General features: G+C 35.2%; 1 protein-coding gene across 1 annotated transcript; it reads right to left on the bottom strand.

The window, feature by feature from the left end:
* Positions 1 to 7,028: 7,028 nt before the first annotated feature.
* LOC132275954 (protein ALP1-like) lies at positions 7,029 to 8,936 on the bottom strand. Its single transcript, XM_059777170.1, has one exon. The coding sequence runs from the start codon at positions 8,796 to 8,798 to the stop codon at positions 7,212 to 7,214; it is 1,587 nt and encodes a 528-aa protein (XP_059633153.1). The 5' UTR covers positions 8,799 to 8,936; the 3' UTR covers positions 7,029 to 7,211.
* Between the last annotated feature and the right edge of the window lie 4,142 nt (positions 8,937 to 13,078).

Here is a 13,078-nt window from a genome sequence, read left to right as displayed (position 1 = left end):
GCTAATAAGAAACTAGTAATACAAGTTATAATGAATTAAAATGTGTTTCAATAATTTAAGCCATGTCAACTGATATTCCATCATTAGCCCTCTATGCCTTCCATTGAAGCTAAATCTAATTTAGGGTTAATATAAGAAAGGGATAATTACACTTACCTCTTCATAGATTATTTAATAATAGTGACCTCTTTTCTGGTTCAACTCTAAGCACTGACCTTTCTTGTCACATTGATGTCATGCTAAATATTTACTTAAATCCCGGGAATACCTTTGAAAACTTTAAAAAGATTATTTTGTCAGTAAGGAAACATATATTTTACATACAAAAACAATAAAAGTACAATAGATATAATAGCCATTTAACTCTTTCGGGTCAAAGTCAATACTAACGGGAGAGGTTAATGTTATATTTGAAATAAGAGCATTGCTATTTCACCCGACTTAAAATAACCTACTTAGTACCGACTCCTCCTTGATGTCCAAGTGTCATGTTGTAACTAATGAAGTCCTTTATAGAAACAAACATGTCTCTTTTCTCTTAGCCCATCCCCCCAATGCTCTCCAAATCAAAACACCACTCAGGCGGTGGAGCTCCGCCGTTTCCTCTTTGTCTTCCTAGATCGTGTCCACCAGAACACTACTCACACTCCTTACTTTCCTTGGCTCTGGCCTAATGCCGATTATGGGATCGTTCGAATTTTGGACACCTAAATCTGGCCGGAACGACCAAACTTCTCCGACGATGGTCTCGATCTCTCCGATTCACTCCGATTGGAAAGGCACCTATGAAAAAAGCACGCCAAATTTTCTTTCTTAGGCATGCAATTGAAAAATCATCGGCTGCGAAGTAGGACTTTTGAAGGCTTATGGATGAAAACGAATCTCAAAATCTCTAAGAGTACGGTCATGGATTGCATACATCTTTATGCAGTTCCTTAAGTCTTCTTTATGCAGTTCGTTAAGTCTTCTCATCCCCTCTCTCTCTATACAAATGTTTACTTATAAATATATATATTAATTCTCAATTATTGTTCTTGATATCCAAAAAATAAATAAATTGCAGATGACGTAAAAGAGAACTAATAAATGAAACAGATATACAAACCTCTTTTTTTTTTTCTTAATCTTTTTCTTTCTTGGGGGTGAAAACCGTAGTTGAAGATTATAGAGAAAGACAAAAATTTCCTGCAACAAGGCTTTTTAATGGAAAAGATATTTTATAAAGAGAAGGAATTTTAAGCAAAAATATGTACATATGAGTTACTTATACACAGAGAAAAATGTAACAGAAAGAGCACAAAGAAAAGATATAATGCTGTGTTTGGTGTGCATAAATGGAATAGAATGCAAGTGGGAATGGAATGAGAATGGGAATGGAATGGAATGGAATGGAATGACCATTCTCATTCTATTATTTGGTTGTATATATGAAATGTGTAGGAATAGAATGACAATAACTATTCTAGTGTTTGATTGGACCAATTTAAAATTTAGAATGGAATAAATTTCTAATTGCGTTCTCCAAAATATCCCTATTAGTTACAAATAAATTAAAAGAACAAAATGACATACTTCTATAATTTTTTAAAAATAAATGGTGGCGGTGGCAGTGGCAGTGGTGGATGGTGGTGACGATGGAAAGCGGTAGTGGTGTAGTTGGTGGTGTTGGAAGGCGGTAGTGGTTGTGGTAGAAGGTAGTGGTGGTGTTGGAAGGCGGTGGCAGTAGTGTGGTGATGATGAAAGGTGGTGGTGGTGGTGGAAAGAGGTGACGGTGGTGGTGGTGGTGGAAGGCGGTAGCGGTGGTGGTGGTGAAAGGTGGAGGCGGTGGTGGTGGAAGGCAGTGACGGTGGTGGAAGGCTGTGGCGCTTGTGATGGTAGAAGGTGGTGGCAGTGGTGGAAGGTGGCGGCGCTGGCGCTGGCGGCGGCGGCGGTAGTGGTGGAAGGTGGTACCGGTGCTGAAATGTGGTGGTGGTGGAGAAAGGTAGTGGCGGTGGTGGAAGGTAGCGGTGGTGAAAGGCCGTGGCGGCGGTGTTGGTGGAAGGTGGTGGTTATGGTGAAAGGCGATGGCGGTAGCGGTGGTAGAAGGTGATGAAAGGTGGTGGTGGTGGTGTTTGCGGCAAAGGAAGGCGGTGTCGATGGTGAAAGGAAGTGGCAGTGGTGGTGGTGGAAAGCGGTGGGCGATGGTGAAAGTCGGTGGCGGCGGAAGGCGGCGGTAGTGGTGGAAGTCGGTGGTGAAAGGAGGAGGTGGTTGTGGTAGAAGGTAGTGGTGGTGGTTTTTGGACTTGGAACACGAGGTTTTTTTGGGAAGTTGATTTTTTTAAAAAAGTTTACTTGGGAATGGAATGGCCATTGCATAGATTTAGTTGTGGAATGAATTTTCATTCTAATGGAAGACCATTCCTACTTTAAATTGCATACCAAATAAAGGAATGGATGGAATGTGTATTCCATTCCATTCCTGCACACCAAACGTAGCACAACAGAAAGAGCATCAAAGGAAACGAAGAGAAAAAGGTAATTTTGTCTGAAAAAATCTATTGCATTTAATATGCCACATGATCTATTGCATTTAATATGCCACATGAGGCTTGGTATTGCGATTAGTGTACTGACACGTGAAAGTCGGTTTTTATCTCTATTAGAAAGTTGTCAAAAATATCATTTTCCTTCAAATAATAAGGGAGGTCCATATTATTTAGACAATCTACAAAACAGATAAGTGTAATCATACCTATAAAATTAATCATGGTAATTTCAAAAGAAAAAATTCCTTAGTCCCCGAACAGAATCTTGCAACTAGTACATTAGCACTAAAAAGAAACATATGATGAGCATGTTGTTGCAATGATCCTTGGAGAAGTCTTAAACCAGACCTTTTTTTGTGCTACAATGAAATTCCAATGCCAATAATCCCAAAAGGAAGCTACAATTAGGAAGCTACCTGAGTTGATGAAAACAGCTGTCCTTAATTTGTTGGTTGAAAGCAGAAATCTCATAGATTCATAATGTCATCTCACTAATTTGTGCTGAATCATGAAAATATAGAGCTATTCTAGATTGATACCATGAAGACATGAACTAATTTGTCACACGTGAAATTGACTGTCAAGATCGTCTGTGTAGCTGCAATGCTATGAGAACTGGAACTCAAGAGGCAACTTAGAAAGTGTCTACATTATATGATATATATATATATATATATATATATATATATAAAATATCTTCTACATTCAGAAAGTTGTATGCTTTGGATTATTTGAAAGAAGCTTGTACAATTTGGGAAGGAATTTTGATTGATATAAAAGAAGAATCTACTGAAATGCCCTTAGGCATTGTAGTATATAACATAAAAATCACACTTAAAAAGGTAGACAATTAGTTAGAGCAACGGAACTGATAACAAAGAATGAGAAATTCGACCAGAACAAAATTAAGAGGTTGGTTTGATATAAAAAATAGAAAAAAACCTCAGCAATTTCACATATAATGAGATGTGAAGTTGGTGTAAATTGATTTGTTACTCATTTTTCAAAATCCATTTTTCATTTCAGAAACATCTTTAAGGTTATGTTTGGTTGTCCCAAATTAGAATTGGATTGGGATTGCATTAAAAGTTTTAATTTATGTTATTGAATTCCAATGTATCCAGTTCTAAATTCACTGTTTGGATAAGCTTTGAAATTCAAGTGTAATTGAATTTCAATCCCAATTTTATTGTTCGGATAAATCATTAATTTAGAATTGAGTAAAAAAATAATTAAATAGTATAAACCCCATATGTATATACATGTATATAAAATTACATGCACGATATACAAGCACATACACTTGAATAGACATACCCCGCTTGTACAAAACTAACATATATACACACATATACATACATATATATATAAAATTACATACACGATATACAAGCACATACACTTGAATAGACATACCCCGCTTGTACAAAACTAACATATATACACACATACATATACATACATACATATATATATATATATATATATATATATATATATATACATACACAGACATTTTTTTTCCTAAATGAGATTTTTATAAACAAAGAAAAAAGAACAACGTACAATACCATTATTTTTTAATGTTTGGAATTATAATACAATTACAAATTTATATTATTTTGTGGTATTCAAATATGGGATTTAAAATTGGAAAAGAAATTGGATTTTCCAATTTCAATTGAAACCTTTAATACGTGGTACCAAAACACACTAGCTTACAAGGATAGTTTGAAATGTTGCCAACATTTTCATAAAATTCTCGTCTAACCTATTAATGTAGCTTAGTTGAAGAGTTAATAATAATTGAACCTCATAGTTGCAAAGTGGAATGCACAGGTGAGTCAATCGATGGGTCTCCCCTTGATGTACAAGAGCTACAAAACAGGAAGCAAAACAGCTACCCAACATTGCTCCTCGTCAATGGGAAGAGTATGAACACTTTTTTTTTTTTGCTTGAGTATGAAAACTACAATGGTGTTATAGATGTAGGGTTTGAATTGTTCTATTGATATGGAAGTGTTGGTTCGGATCAGCCATCGAGATAGGTATCGATAATGTTGGTGTGTTGTGTTGACGGAGCAATGGAGAGAGGAGACCTTTAGTATTGAAAATTTCTTCTTATTTCATGAGATTCAATCTCTTATTTTAAAATATTTGAGATTATAATATAATTACAAATTTATATTATTTTGCGACTTTCAAATGCGAGAATTGAAATTGAACCTTTCAATTTCAATTTCAAATCTTATACACGGTATAATCAAACACACCCTAGAGTTGCTCACAAAGGATAGTTTGAAATGTTGACAACATTTTCACAAAAGCTCATATACGACAAACACAATAAAATACTCGTCCATCAATGTAGCTTAGTTGAAGGGTTAATAATAATTGAACCGCATAATTGCAAAGTCAAATGCACAAGTGAGTCAATCTATGGGCCCTTGATACCCACATCGACCATGCATGCCGTACCATTATTTAATTGAAAAGTCGACTTGACAAATCAACTTATGTTCATACCAGGGGAAGGTACGCGGGTGTCATTTTCTACCCATCAGGTTTGTTCAAACTACCATCATTTTGTTTCTACAACAGAAACAGTTCGCTTTGCCACCTAGATCAATCAAGTGACAAAGAACACCAAACCACACCACATGTTTAAGGAACCGGAACCTATCCCGTGCCGTTTCATTCCGTGGTCTGCCCCGTCCTTTTACGTCACCTATGCAACAGCGTTCACCTGTTCACCCACACGTTTGCTCTGTGCTTTTACATCACCCGTACACTAATTTTACTACGCTTAGGTGACAGCTATATTACGTCTTTATTTTATAGTGAAACATTTTGTCATAAAACCGTTGCACGGCTGTATAACGCGTTGCATTAGCATTCCAAGAGGGGTGCACAGAATCTCCTTCCCGATCCAAATTCCATAAATTCTCCTGTGACCTGATTTAGATTTTAGACAATGAATCTTGCATCTAACAACATGGTCCTCCTTATATTGGGTTAAGCACATAAAACACTATTAGTGTATACTTTTTGAGCAAATAATATTCTTCTCTTTTATTTTGAATGTATAATTTTTTTTAAAATTTTAAAATATTGTAAACTATAACTTTTTAGCAGTCAACAGTTATAACACTATCGTTAACAAACTATGTGACTTGCATATGACTAATGAATTGTATTAAATATCAAAAATGCCCTTCTTTGACTGATTTTTTAAAGTCAATTTTTACATTAACTGACTTTTATTTACTATTTAAATACTGTCTTTCTTTAACTGAATTTGTCTAATAAAGGCCATATTAGTTATTTTACATTAATTGAATTTTTTACTAATTTTATTTTAATTGTATGAAAGGCATTTTATTATTTTGCATTAATTGAATTTTTTACTAATTTTATTTTAATTGTATGAAGGACATTTTATTATTTTCATCGCTCCATTAACAGTCAAATGAGAGGAGGTCTTTGTGTCCCAAAAATAAACATTAGGAGAATTTTAGAAATATATGCATATGCCACTACAGGAGTGTTACATGGTCGTAACCTTTCATCAAATAACTTGCTATTGTTCTGTAAGTATTTCTCTTATATATATATATATATATATATATATATATATATATTTTTCCCTGGCAAACACTAAAAACTAACAGATAAAAAGACAATAGTCCAACTCCACCAACTGAAGCACCTCCGCCGGAAGTTGAGAGATGACAGAATCAGCACACAAGCGCAAAGGAGAGAGTGATGCAAGGGCATGGGCTGCTCGATTACCTTGTTGCCGCACATGGGACACCTTAACTCACGAGAAGAGGTCCAGATCAGTGTGAATATCATAGATACATAGAGCGATGATAGAAGGGCACCAAGAACCTACTTGCAAAGCTTCCGCAAGATTTTAGCATCACATTCAAACCAGACGTGCCGAAAATCAAAAACCGAGCGCTCATGACAGCAAGTCTAAAAGCGAATGCTTCAGCCACCAATGGAGATGAAACCGAAAACTGCTTAAAAACTACTGCCTGAAGAACCAAGCCTTCTGAATTTATGAAAATACCTCCCCCCCCCCCGGCCCAAGGCTGGTTGAATGGAAAAAAGATGCTGAAAGGGAGAGGAGACCAAGAAAGAGGGGAAACAGAAGGTTTAGGAGTCAAATGCATATTTAAACAACACTTCTGCGAATCAAAAAACTCCCAGAAGCTTTGGACTGCCTTAGAGGCCACAAATGAAGGATTTCGTAGAGCAACTTCAAAAATCAGCCTGCGAGCTTTCCATAAAAACCAACAGCAAAAGAAAACCAAGCTCATCAAATAAGCGCGCACCATACATATAAATATACATAGATATATATAACAAACAAGAAGTAAATGGTATGGACATAAACTGAAAGGATAGCAACTTTGCAACATGTTCAAATTAGTTAGAAGACTGACCTTGTTAAAAAAAAAAAAAGACAAAAAAAAGAAATGAAGAGACCAATCGCCAGTCCAATAAATATGGTGAATAAATTCTCTATATAAACCCATACAAAATTATAATAAAACTATTCTATAACATGACAGAAACAAGCCATGTAAAAAGAATCACTAAATCAAGATACAAACAAAAAAAAAACTAGAAATCAGTACTATAATCAAGATACAAAAACTAAAACACTCTTTCACTACACTAAATAAAAGTAGTGCCTGCAAGGCTATGGTGCAACAGATTGTGAGCAATGTGATCTCTAGCCTGCATCAAACTCACAGACCTCACACTGTTCTCCGGGACTATCTCATCATCAAAGATCTCAAACCTCAGCTCAGGCTCCATTCCCTCATTTCTCATCTCGCAGATATTGTGCAGCACACAGCACGCCCCGAGAACCACCGGCAAGTCCTGCAGCTTCACCTCTGTTCTCTTCTGCAAGCAACTCCACCGCCCTTTCAACCGCGCAAACGCCTCCTTCGCCACCCTCTCAACCTCACCAATCTTCTCATTGAAAGCGTGCTGTGTCCAAGTCAGGTTTTGGTGGGTGTAAGGAACCAAAACCCAATCCATCAAAGGGTACCCAGAATTTCCCACTACCCAAACATCCTTCAAAAGCCCTTGATTGGCTCTTTGATTAAGAGCAGACTTTTCCAAAACCTTGTCATCAGGCATTGAACCAGGCCAACCAATGCAAACATCAGTGAACACCCCATTCGGATCCACCACTCCTTGGACTGTAATTGAGTATGAAGTCTTCTGATTTCGCTCCGTGAGTCGCTTATTGAAATAGGCTGCAACACTGATTTTTGGCGCTATAATTGGGATATGTGTGGTGTACATTGACCCACCCACATTGGGTATTCCAGAGATTGATTCAAACCCATCCTTGACGTCCTTCAATTTGGTCTCATCAGGCCACTGAACATATTTGGGCATTAACACACTCTTTATAGCTGAACAAACCTCAAGAACAAGCTTGTGACAAGTAGATATGCCTAATCCGAAACGTTTCGAGACGAGGCGAAGAGGCTCGCCGGTGGCTAACCTCCATATACAAACGGCGACGCGCTGTCGAACCGGAATCGCCAAGCGAAGTATCGTGTCTTTCTTATTGAGAACGGAATCGAGCTCGTTGCAGATCATGTCGAAGGTCGCTCTGCTCATCCGAAACGCGCGACGGAACTCTTCCTCCGGGAAATCAGGATGGTTGCATTGCTCCCACCACGCTTTCGATCGGTTCTTGACCCATAACCGACGGTGCTGACCCCCAACTCCGCCACTACCACCGCTACCGCCGCCGCTCGATTGAGCTGAACCGTCTGACGCGACGGTGGTGGCGTAAACACCAATTGCTTCGGTGGAGGGCTCTGGCAATTGATTGTTGTCATCCAAATGAGAGAAATCTTGGAAGAGATTGTAATTCTCACTCATGGGTTCGATTTTGTGATTGAAATAGTAGTTGTCGGGGACTGAATTGGATTTCTCTTCTTGGTCCAAAAACAACAATGTGGTGAGAATTTCTTTTATGGAAGTTTTCTTAGATAATTGGTCGTCGTCGTCGCCAACTGTGTCCGTCCTTTGCCGCTTTTTAGTATTATCGGTATCAATTTCTTGGAACAAGCTGTGAATTGGGTAGTAATCTTCTTGGTCGAGAAATGGGAAGGAAGAGATCTCCATTGGGAAGTGTTTGATAAAGTGTTTGATAAAGTGGAGTTGAATAGAAATGTGAACGCTGAAGAGTATGAACTTGAATGAGATGAAGATGATGAATTCAGACGTGGTCATATATATATAATAGATGCTGGTGTAGGGAGGAAGGAAGCGCGTGAGCAAGTGTGAACGCGGCGTGGATGAGGGACTTTTCTGTTTGTTTCTCGGGAATGAGAGTTGACCCTTACGCGGTTGGGTTGGGGGATAGATTGAGCTGATGGTTTTTGTTAACGATTGGGTTTGAAACACGTTTGTATACTTTGGGAATGTTGTTGTGTCGAAGTTTCGTCAAAGCGGTTAAGAAAAAGTGGGGAAGGACACCACTACAACATTTATTTTGTTCCGGTACAAACTAAAACAATTAATTCATTATTAAAGTTTATTATCAGGAATTATGTAGTACTTACGCGGTGTTAAATTTTATAATTGGGACAACCGAGGCACGTCGGATGGTAGTCAAACTTTAATAGCATTAACCGGTTGAGACTAAGGACAAATAACTAATTAATTATGAGCTGAGGATGTGCAATACCTATGTAGATATTTTATTTGGTCAATTTAAAATTTTCTTCTGCTTCGTTTAGTTGGAGGGGTGAAAAAAATAGATAAGTGAGGGATGAATGAGATATCCTTAAAAAAGAGAGGGTGTCTTTTCTATTTTATATTTAGTTGAATGAAATGGTTAATAGAAAGAATAAATGGAGTTATACTTTTTTCTTATGCTATGTTTGGTTGGAGGGAAGGATTGCGGGAGATGAATGAGAGGAGGGATGGATAAATATTTTCTATGTTTGGTTGGAGGGAAGAGAAAAGAGGGAAGAAACAATACACTCTTTTATATATAAAAGGTAGATATTTATTTCAAAATTTTTAAAAAGATTAAAATTGTAAATTATAAATTTATAGGTAGTTATGCTTTTTTTTCTCTCATCCCTTCCCTCAAAAGTGGATGGATAAAAACATAAAGGAAGGAGGGATAAAGCATCCTTCCCTGTTTCCTCACTCTATTCTCTTCCTTCCAACCGAACACGAAAATATTTATCCGTCCCTCCTTTCATCCATCCCTCTCAATCATTCCCTCCAACCAAACATAGTCTTAATAACATTATTCATTAAAAAAAAAAAAAAAAATTTGTTACAAAATAGAGTAATTATTCACTTTTTCATACTTTTGTAATGTGACATTGCTTTAAAATAATCGTCTCACTAAATATATTTGTTAATTTATTTATTATTAATATAATAATAATAAACAAAAATTTAAAAATCAAACTTTATAAAGTTAGATTTTTAAAATGGAACGGAAAAATTAAAAATGAAATTATGAAGTTTCATGCCCTGGAAAATTACAGTTTAACTTTTGTAATCAAATACTTTGTCTACCATTTTAATGGGTGCACATGAGAAACAAAGAAAAAAGAGAGCTAATAGAAAATATGAAAGTTGAGAGTATTCTGTAGGATTAAGCTGGGCATGTATTCATAGGATGACTACGGCCCTTTCTTAAAAATGTCTTCCTTTTGTAAGATGAAAAATTATACATTTGAATAGGGCGGAGCCAGGATTGCAAAGTAAGGAATGACTATGCCCCATTTTTAAAAATGTCTTCCTTTTGTAAGATGACAAATCATACATCTGGACAGGGGCGGAGCCAGGATTGCAAAGTAGGGGGACTAAAGATAAAAAAATTTGAAGATGAACACAATAAAAATTATAAAATATTAGAAAATTTTCTTGTAGAAGTGATGGTAAGGGTATACTGTGTTCAATATAGTCTTACTTTCATGTCCAAGTAACTAAATCATAAAATTAATCATTTTTTACTGAAGATCCGATTCGAGAGGACCTAGAAACCTAATTTACCAAGTTTAGATCTCAACTTAAAATCAGGTATAAAAAACATGTTTGTTATCCACCATCAAAGTATCAATTGGAATTCGTTTTCCGGGTAAAAATAAAGTAAAAAATTATCCAATTAAATCTTGAACATCTATTCAACAAAATTTTTTTGTTTAATTGATTTTGAAATAAAACTACCCATGTTCTAAGGAATATGGGTTTATGTCCTAATTTGAATGAAAAATTGGATATTTCTTCACTTTCTAGTAGTTGTAAACTTTTTGAATTGTGGTTTATATTTAACATAATTTATGCTCTTGCTTAAGGAAGAAAAATCAAAGATAAACACAGGAACAGTTCGAAGAAGAATGATAGTAGTAGCATATAGCCCAGATAAACACATAAATAGTTGGGCTAATACGAAGAGGAAGAGCAGTACTACAATTCTAGGCTTATATGAATAATAGTACTATTTTTTTTAATTGAACCTGGGCTATAGCCTAAATTATCCCATTAATAATTCCTCCCTTGCATTTGGAGCACTTGTTGCACTCTATTAGGAAAGGTTAATGTCCACAGAGCAGGACACTGAATGTGTTGGGATTTATATGTCCTGGCATAGCAAATTCCTATTTGGATTAAAGTGACATATGTTCCTGACGTTTCTGAAATATTTATGTTTTATGCAATTAGTAAATTCAATGTATTATATTTCGATTCATTATAGAATTGATAGTATCCATTTGATTACAAGAGATATTTATATATATGTATGTGATGACAATCAATGCATGATATATAAATAGTAATCATAAATGGTTCATAGTCGGTAATTATGGATGGACTCATAATTAATTAAGATTTGAACTGGATCCGCGTTAGGTTGAGATATATTGCGAGAGCCGACGTATGCAATTACTCCCTATTACCGTCATGGCATTTGACTCTTAAGCATGAGAAAAGTATAGACTCTTTTGTTAATTAATAATTACTTTGATTTGTTCGGCGGATTCTTCGGGATCCTTAAACCGACACTTTGGGTAGTTATGTAATTAATAGTTAGAGGGTTATATTTTCAATATTTGCATCATTGCTACTTGTATTTATTTTGTATTGATTATAGTTGATCACAAAGTAAATTCGAAGGCCTTCGTATGTTTTTAGACAAAATGATTTATTATATATTTATTTATTTAAATTATTATTTTTTGTCAAACAAATGTTTTATTGTGATCAAGCTAGAAATAATCAATGGTACCAAAATAAATATATTAATTAAGTAGTCGGATTGATGGCTTTATTTATCCGATAACTAATTATGCATAGAAGAGTCAGAGTGCAATATTGACTTAGTGGTTATTTATTATTTAATTGGAGTTCAATTAATTTCTTTTAGTGGAGTAGAAATTAATTTATGAATTAATTAAATTGGGTCCATGGACCGGGTCAATTATTAATTCATTGTAGCCAATAAAATAATAGGCCCAATGGATTCTCACTCATAGCCCACTTGATATTGGAATCATATTAGATTTGAGACATGTGAATTAGAGATTGAGAAGGATTTGTTATTTCATTTTCTTTACCTTTATGTTGCCTATAAATATACATGGTTTATGAATATTTTAGGGGTGATTTTTGGAAGAAGGAAAAAGGAATAAATTTTCTCTCTTTAGAAAATTAGAGTTAGTGTTCGCATCTAATGGAGGCTCCCACAAGCCTAATTTTCCAAGGTCATTCATGGAGGCTTATGAGTGATTCCTAAAGGCAAGACCATTACCAAGAAGATGGAGATCCATGGAAAAGGTGTCTAACAAAAGGGATCTACAATAAGTGAGAACATTCACTTTAGAGGAGAGATCTAAGGTTTACTAAAACCTTGATGTAAGTATTCAATCTTTTAATTGAATGATACATCATGTTTTATTTTTACATAAAACTTGTCTCTATGTGATGAATCAAGATCTATGAATTAAAATCCCTCGAAAAGTTTTTAAAACTAGCACGTTTCCCAACAGTGGTATCAGAGCATGGTTTGATTCATTACTAAAGATCATGTTTTTATCAAAATTCATCATTCATGGATCCAATTTTGATATGCATATATATTTATTTATTAATGTATGTTGATGTATGAATTAATATATTGATATATAATGATGTATGTATAATTGTGAATGGACGATGATGTGTGTTTGGGCCATGGATGAAGTTTATAGGATAATTGAATGTAATTTTATCTTTGGATGAATGTAATTAAGGCTTTGATTTAGCCGTTTGAAAGTTCAATGATGTAATTTAATTTTTTTTTCATTGTATTTCAAATTGTAAATATTTTTAAAGCCATGTAATATTCATCAAAGGATGCTATGAAGCTTCAAGAAGGTCCAAGAAGGTTAAATTAGGCTTCAGGAATTTTCTAGAATTTTTTCAGAATTTTTCTAGAATTTTTTAGGCTTAATTTATATTTTCTGGAATTTTTAAAATATTTTATGGAATTTTCGGTGATTTTCCGG

The sequence above is a fragment of the Cornus florida genome, unplaced genomic scaffold (genome assembly GCF_030987335.1).
Source record: "Cornus florida cultivar Cherokee Brave unplaced genomic scaffold, ASM3098733v1 CherokeeBrave_3.0.0_Hap2_Chr10, whole genome shotgun sequence".
In the NCBI taxonomy this organism is placed as follows: domain Eukaryota; kingdom Viridiplantae; phylum Streptophyta; class Magnoliopsida; order Cornales; family Cornaceae; genus Cornus; species Cornus florida.
Note: the sequence above shows the minus strand (reverse complement) of the source record. Positions and strands in the feature narration are given on the sequence as shown.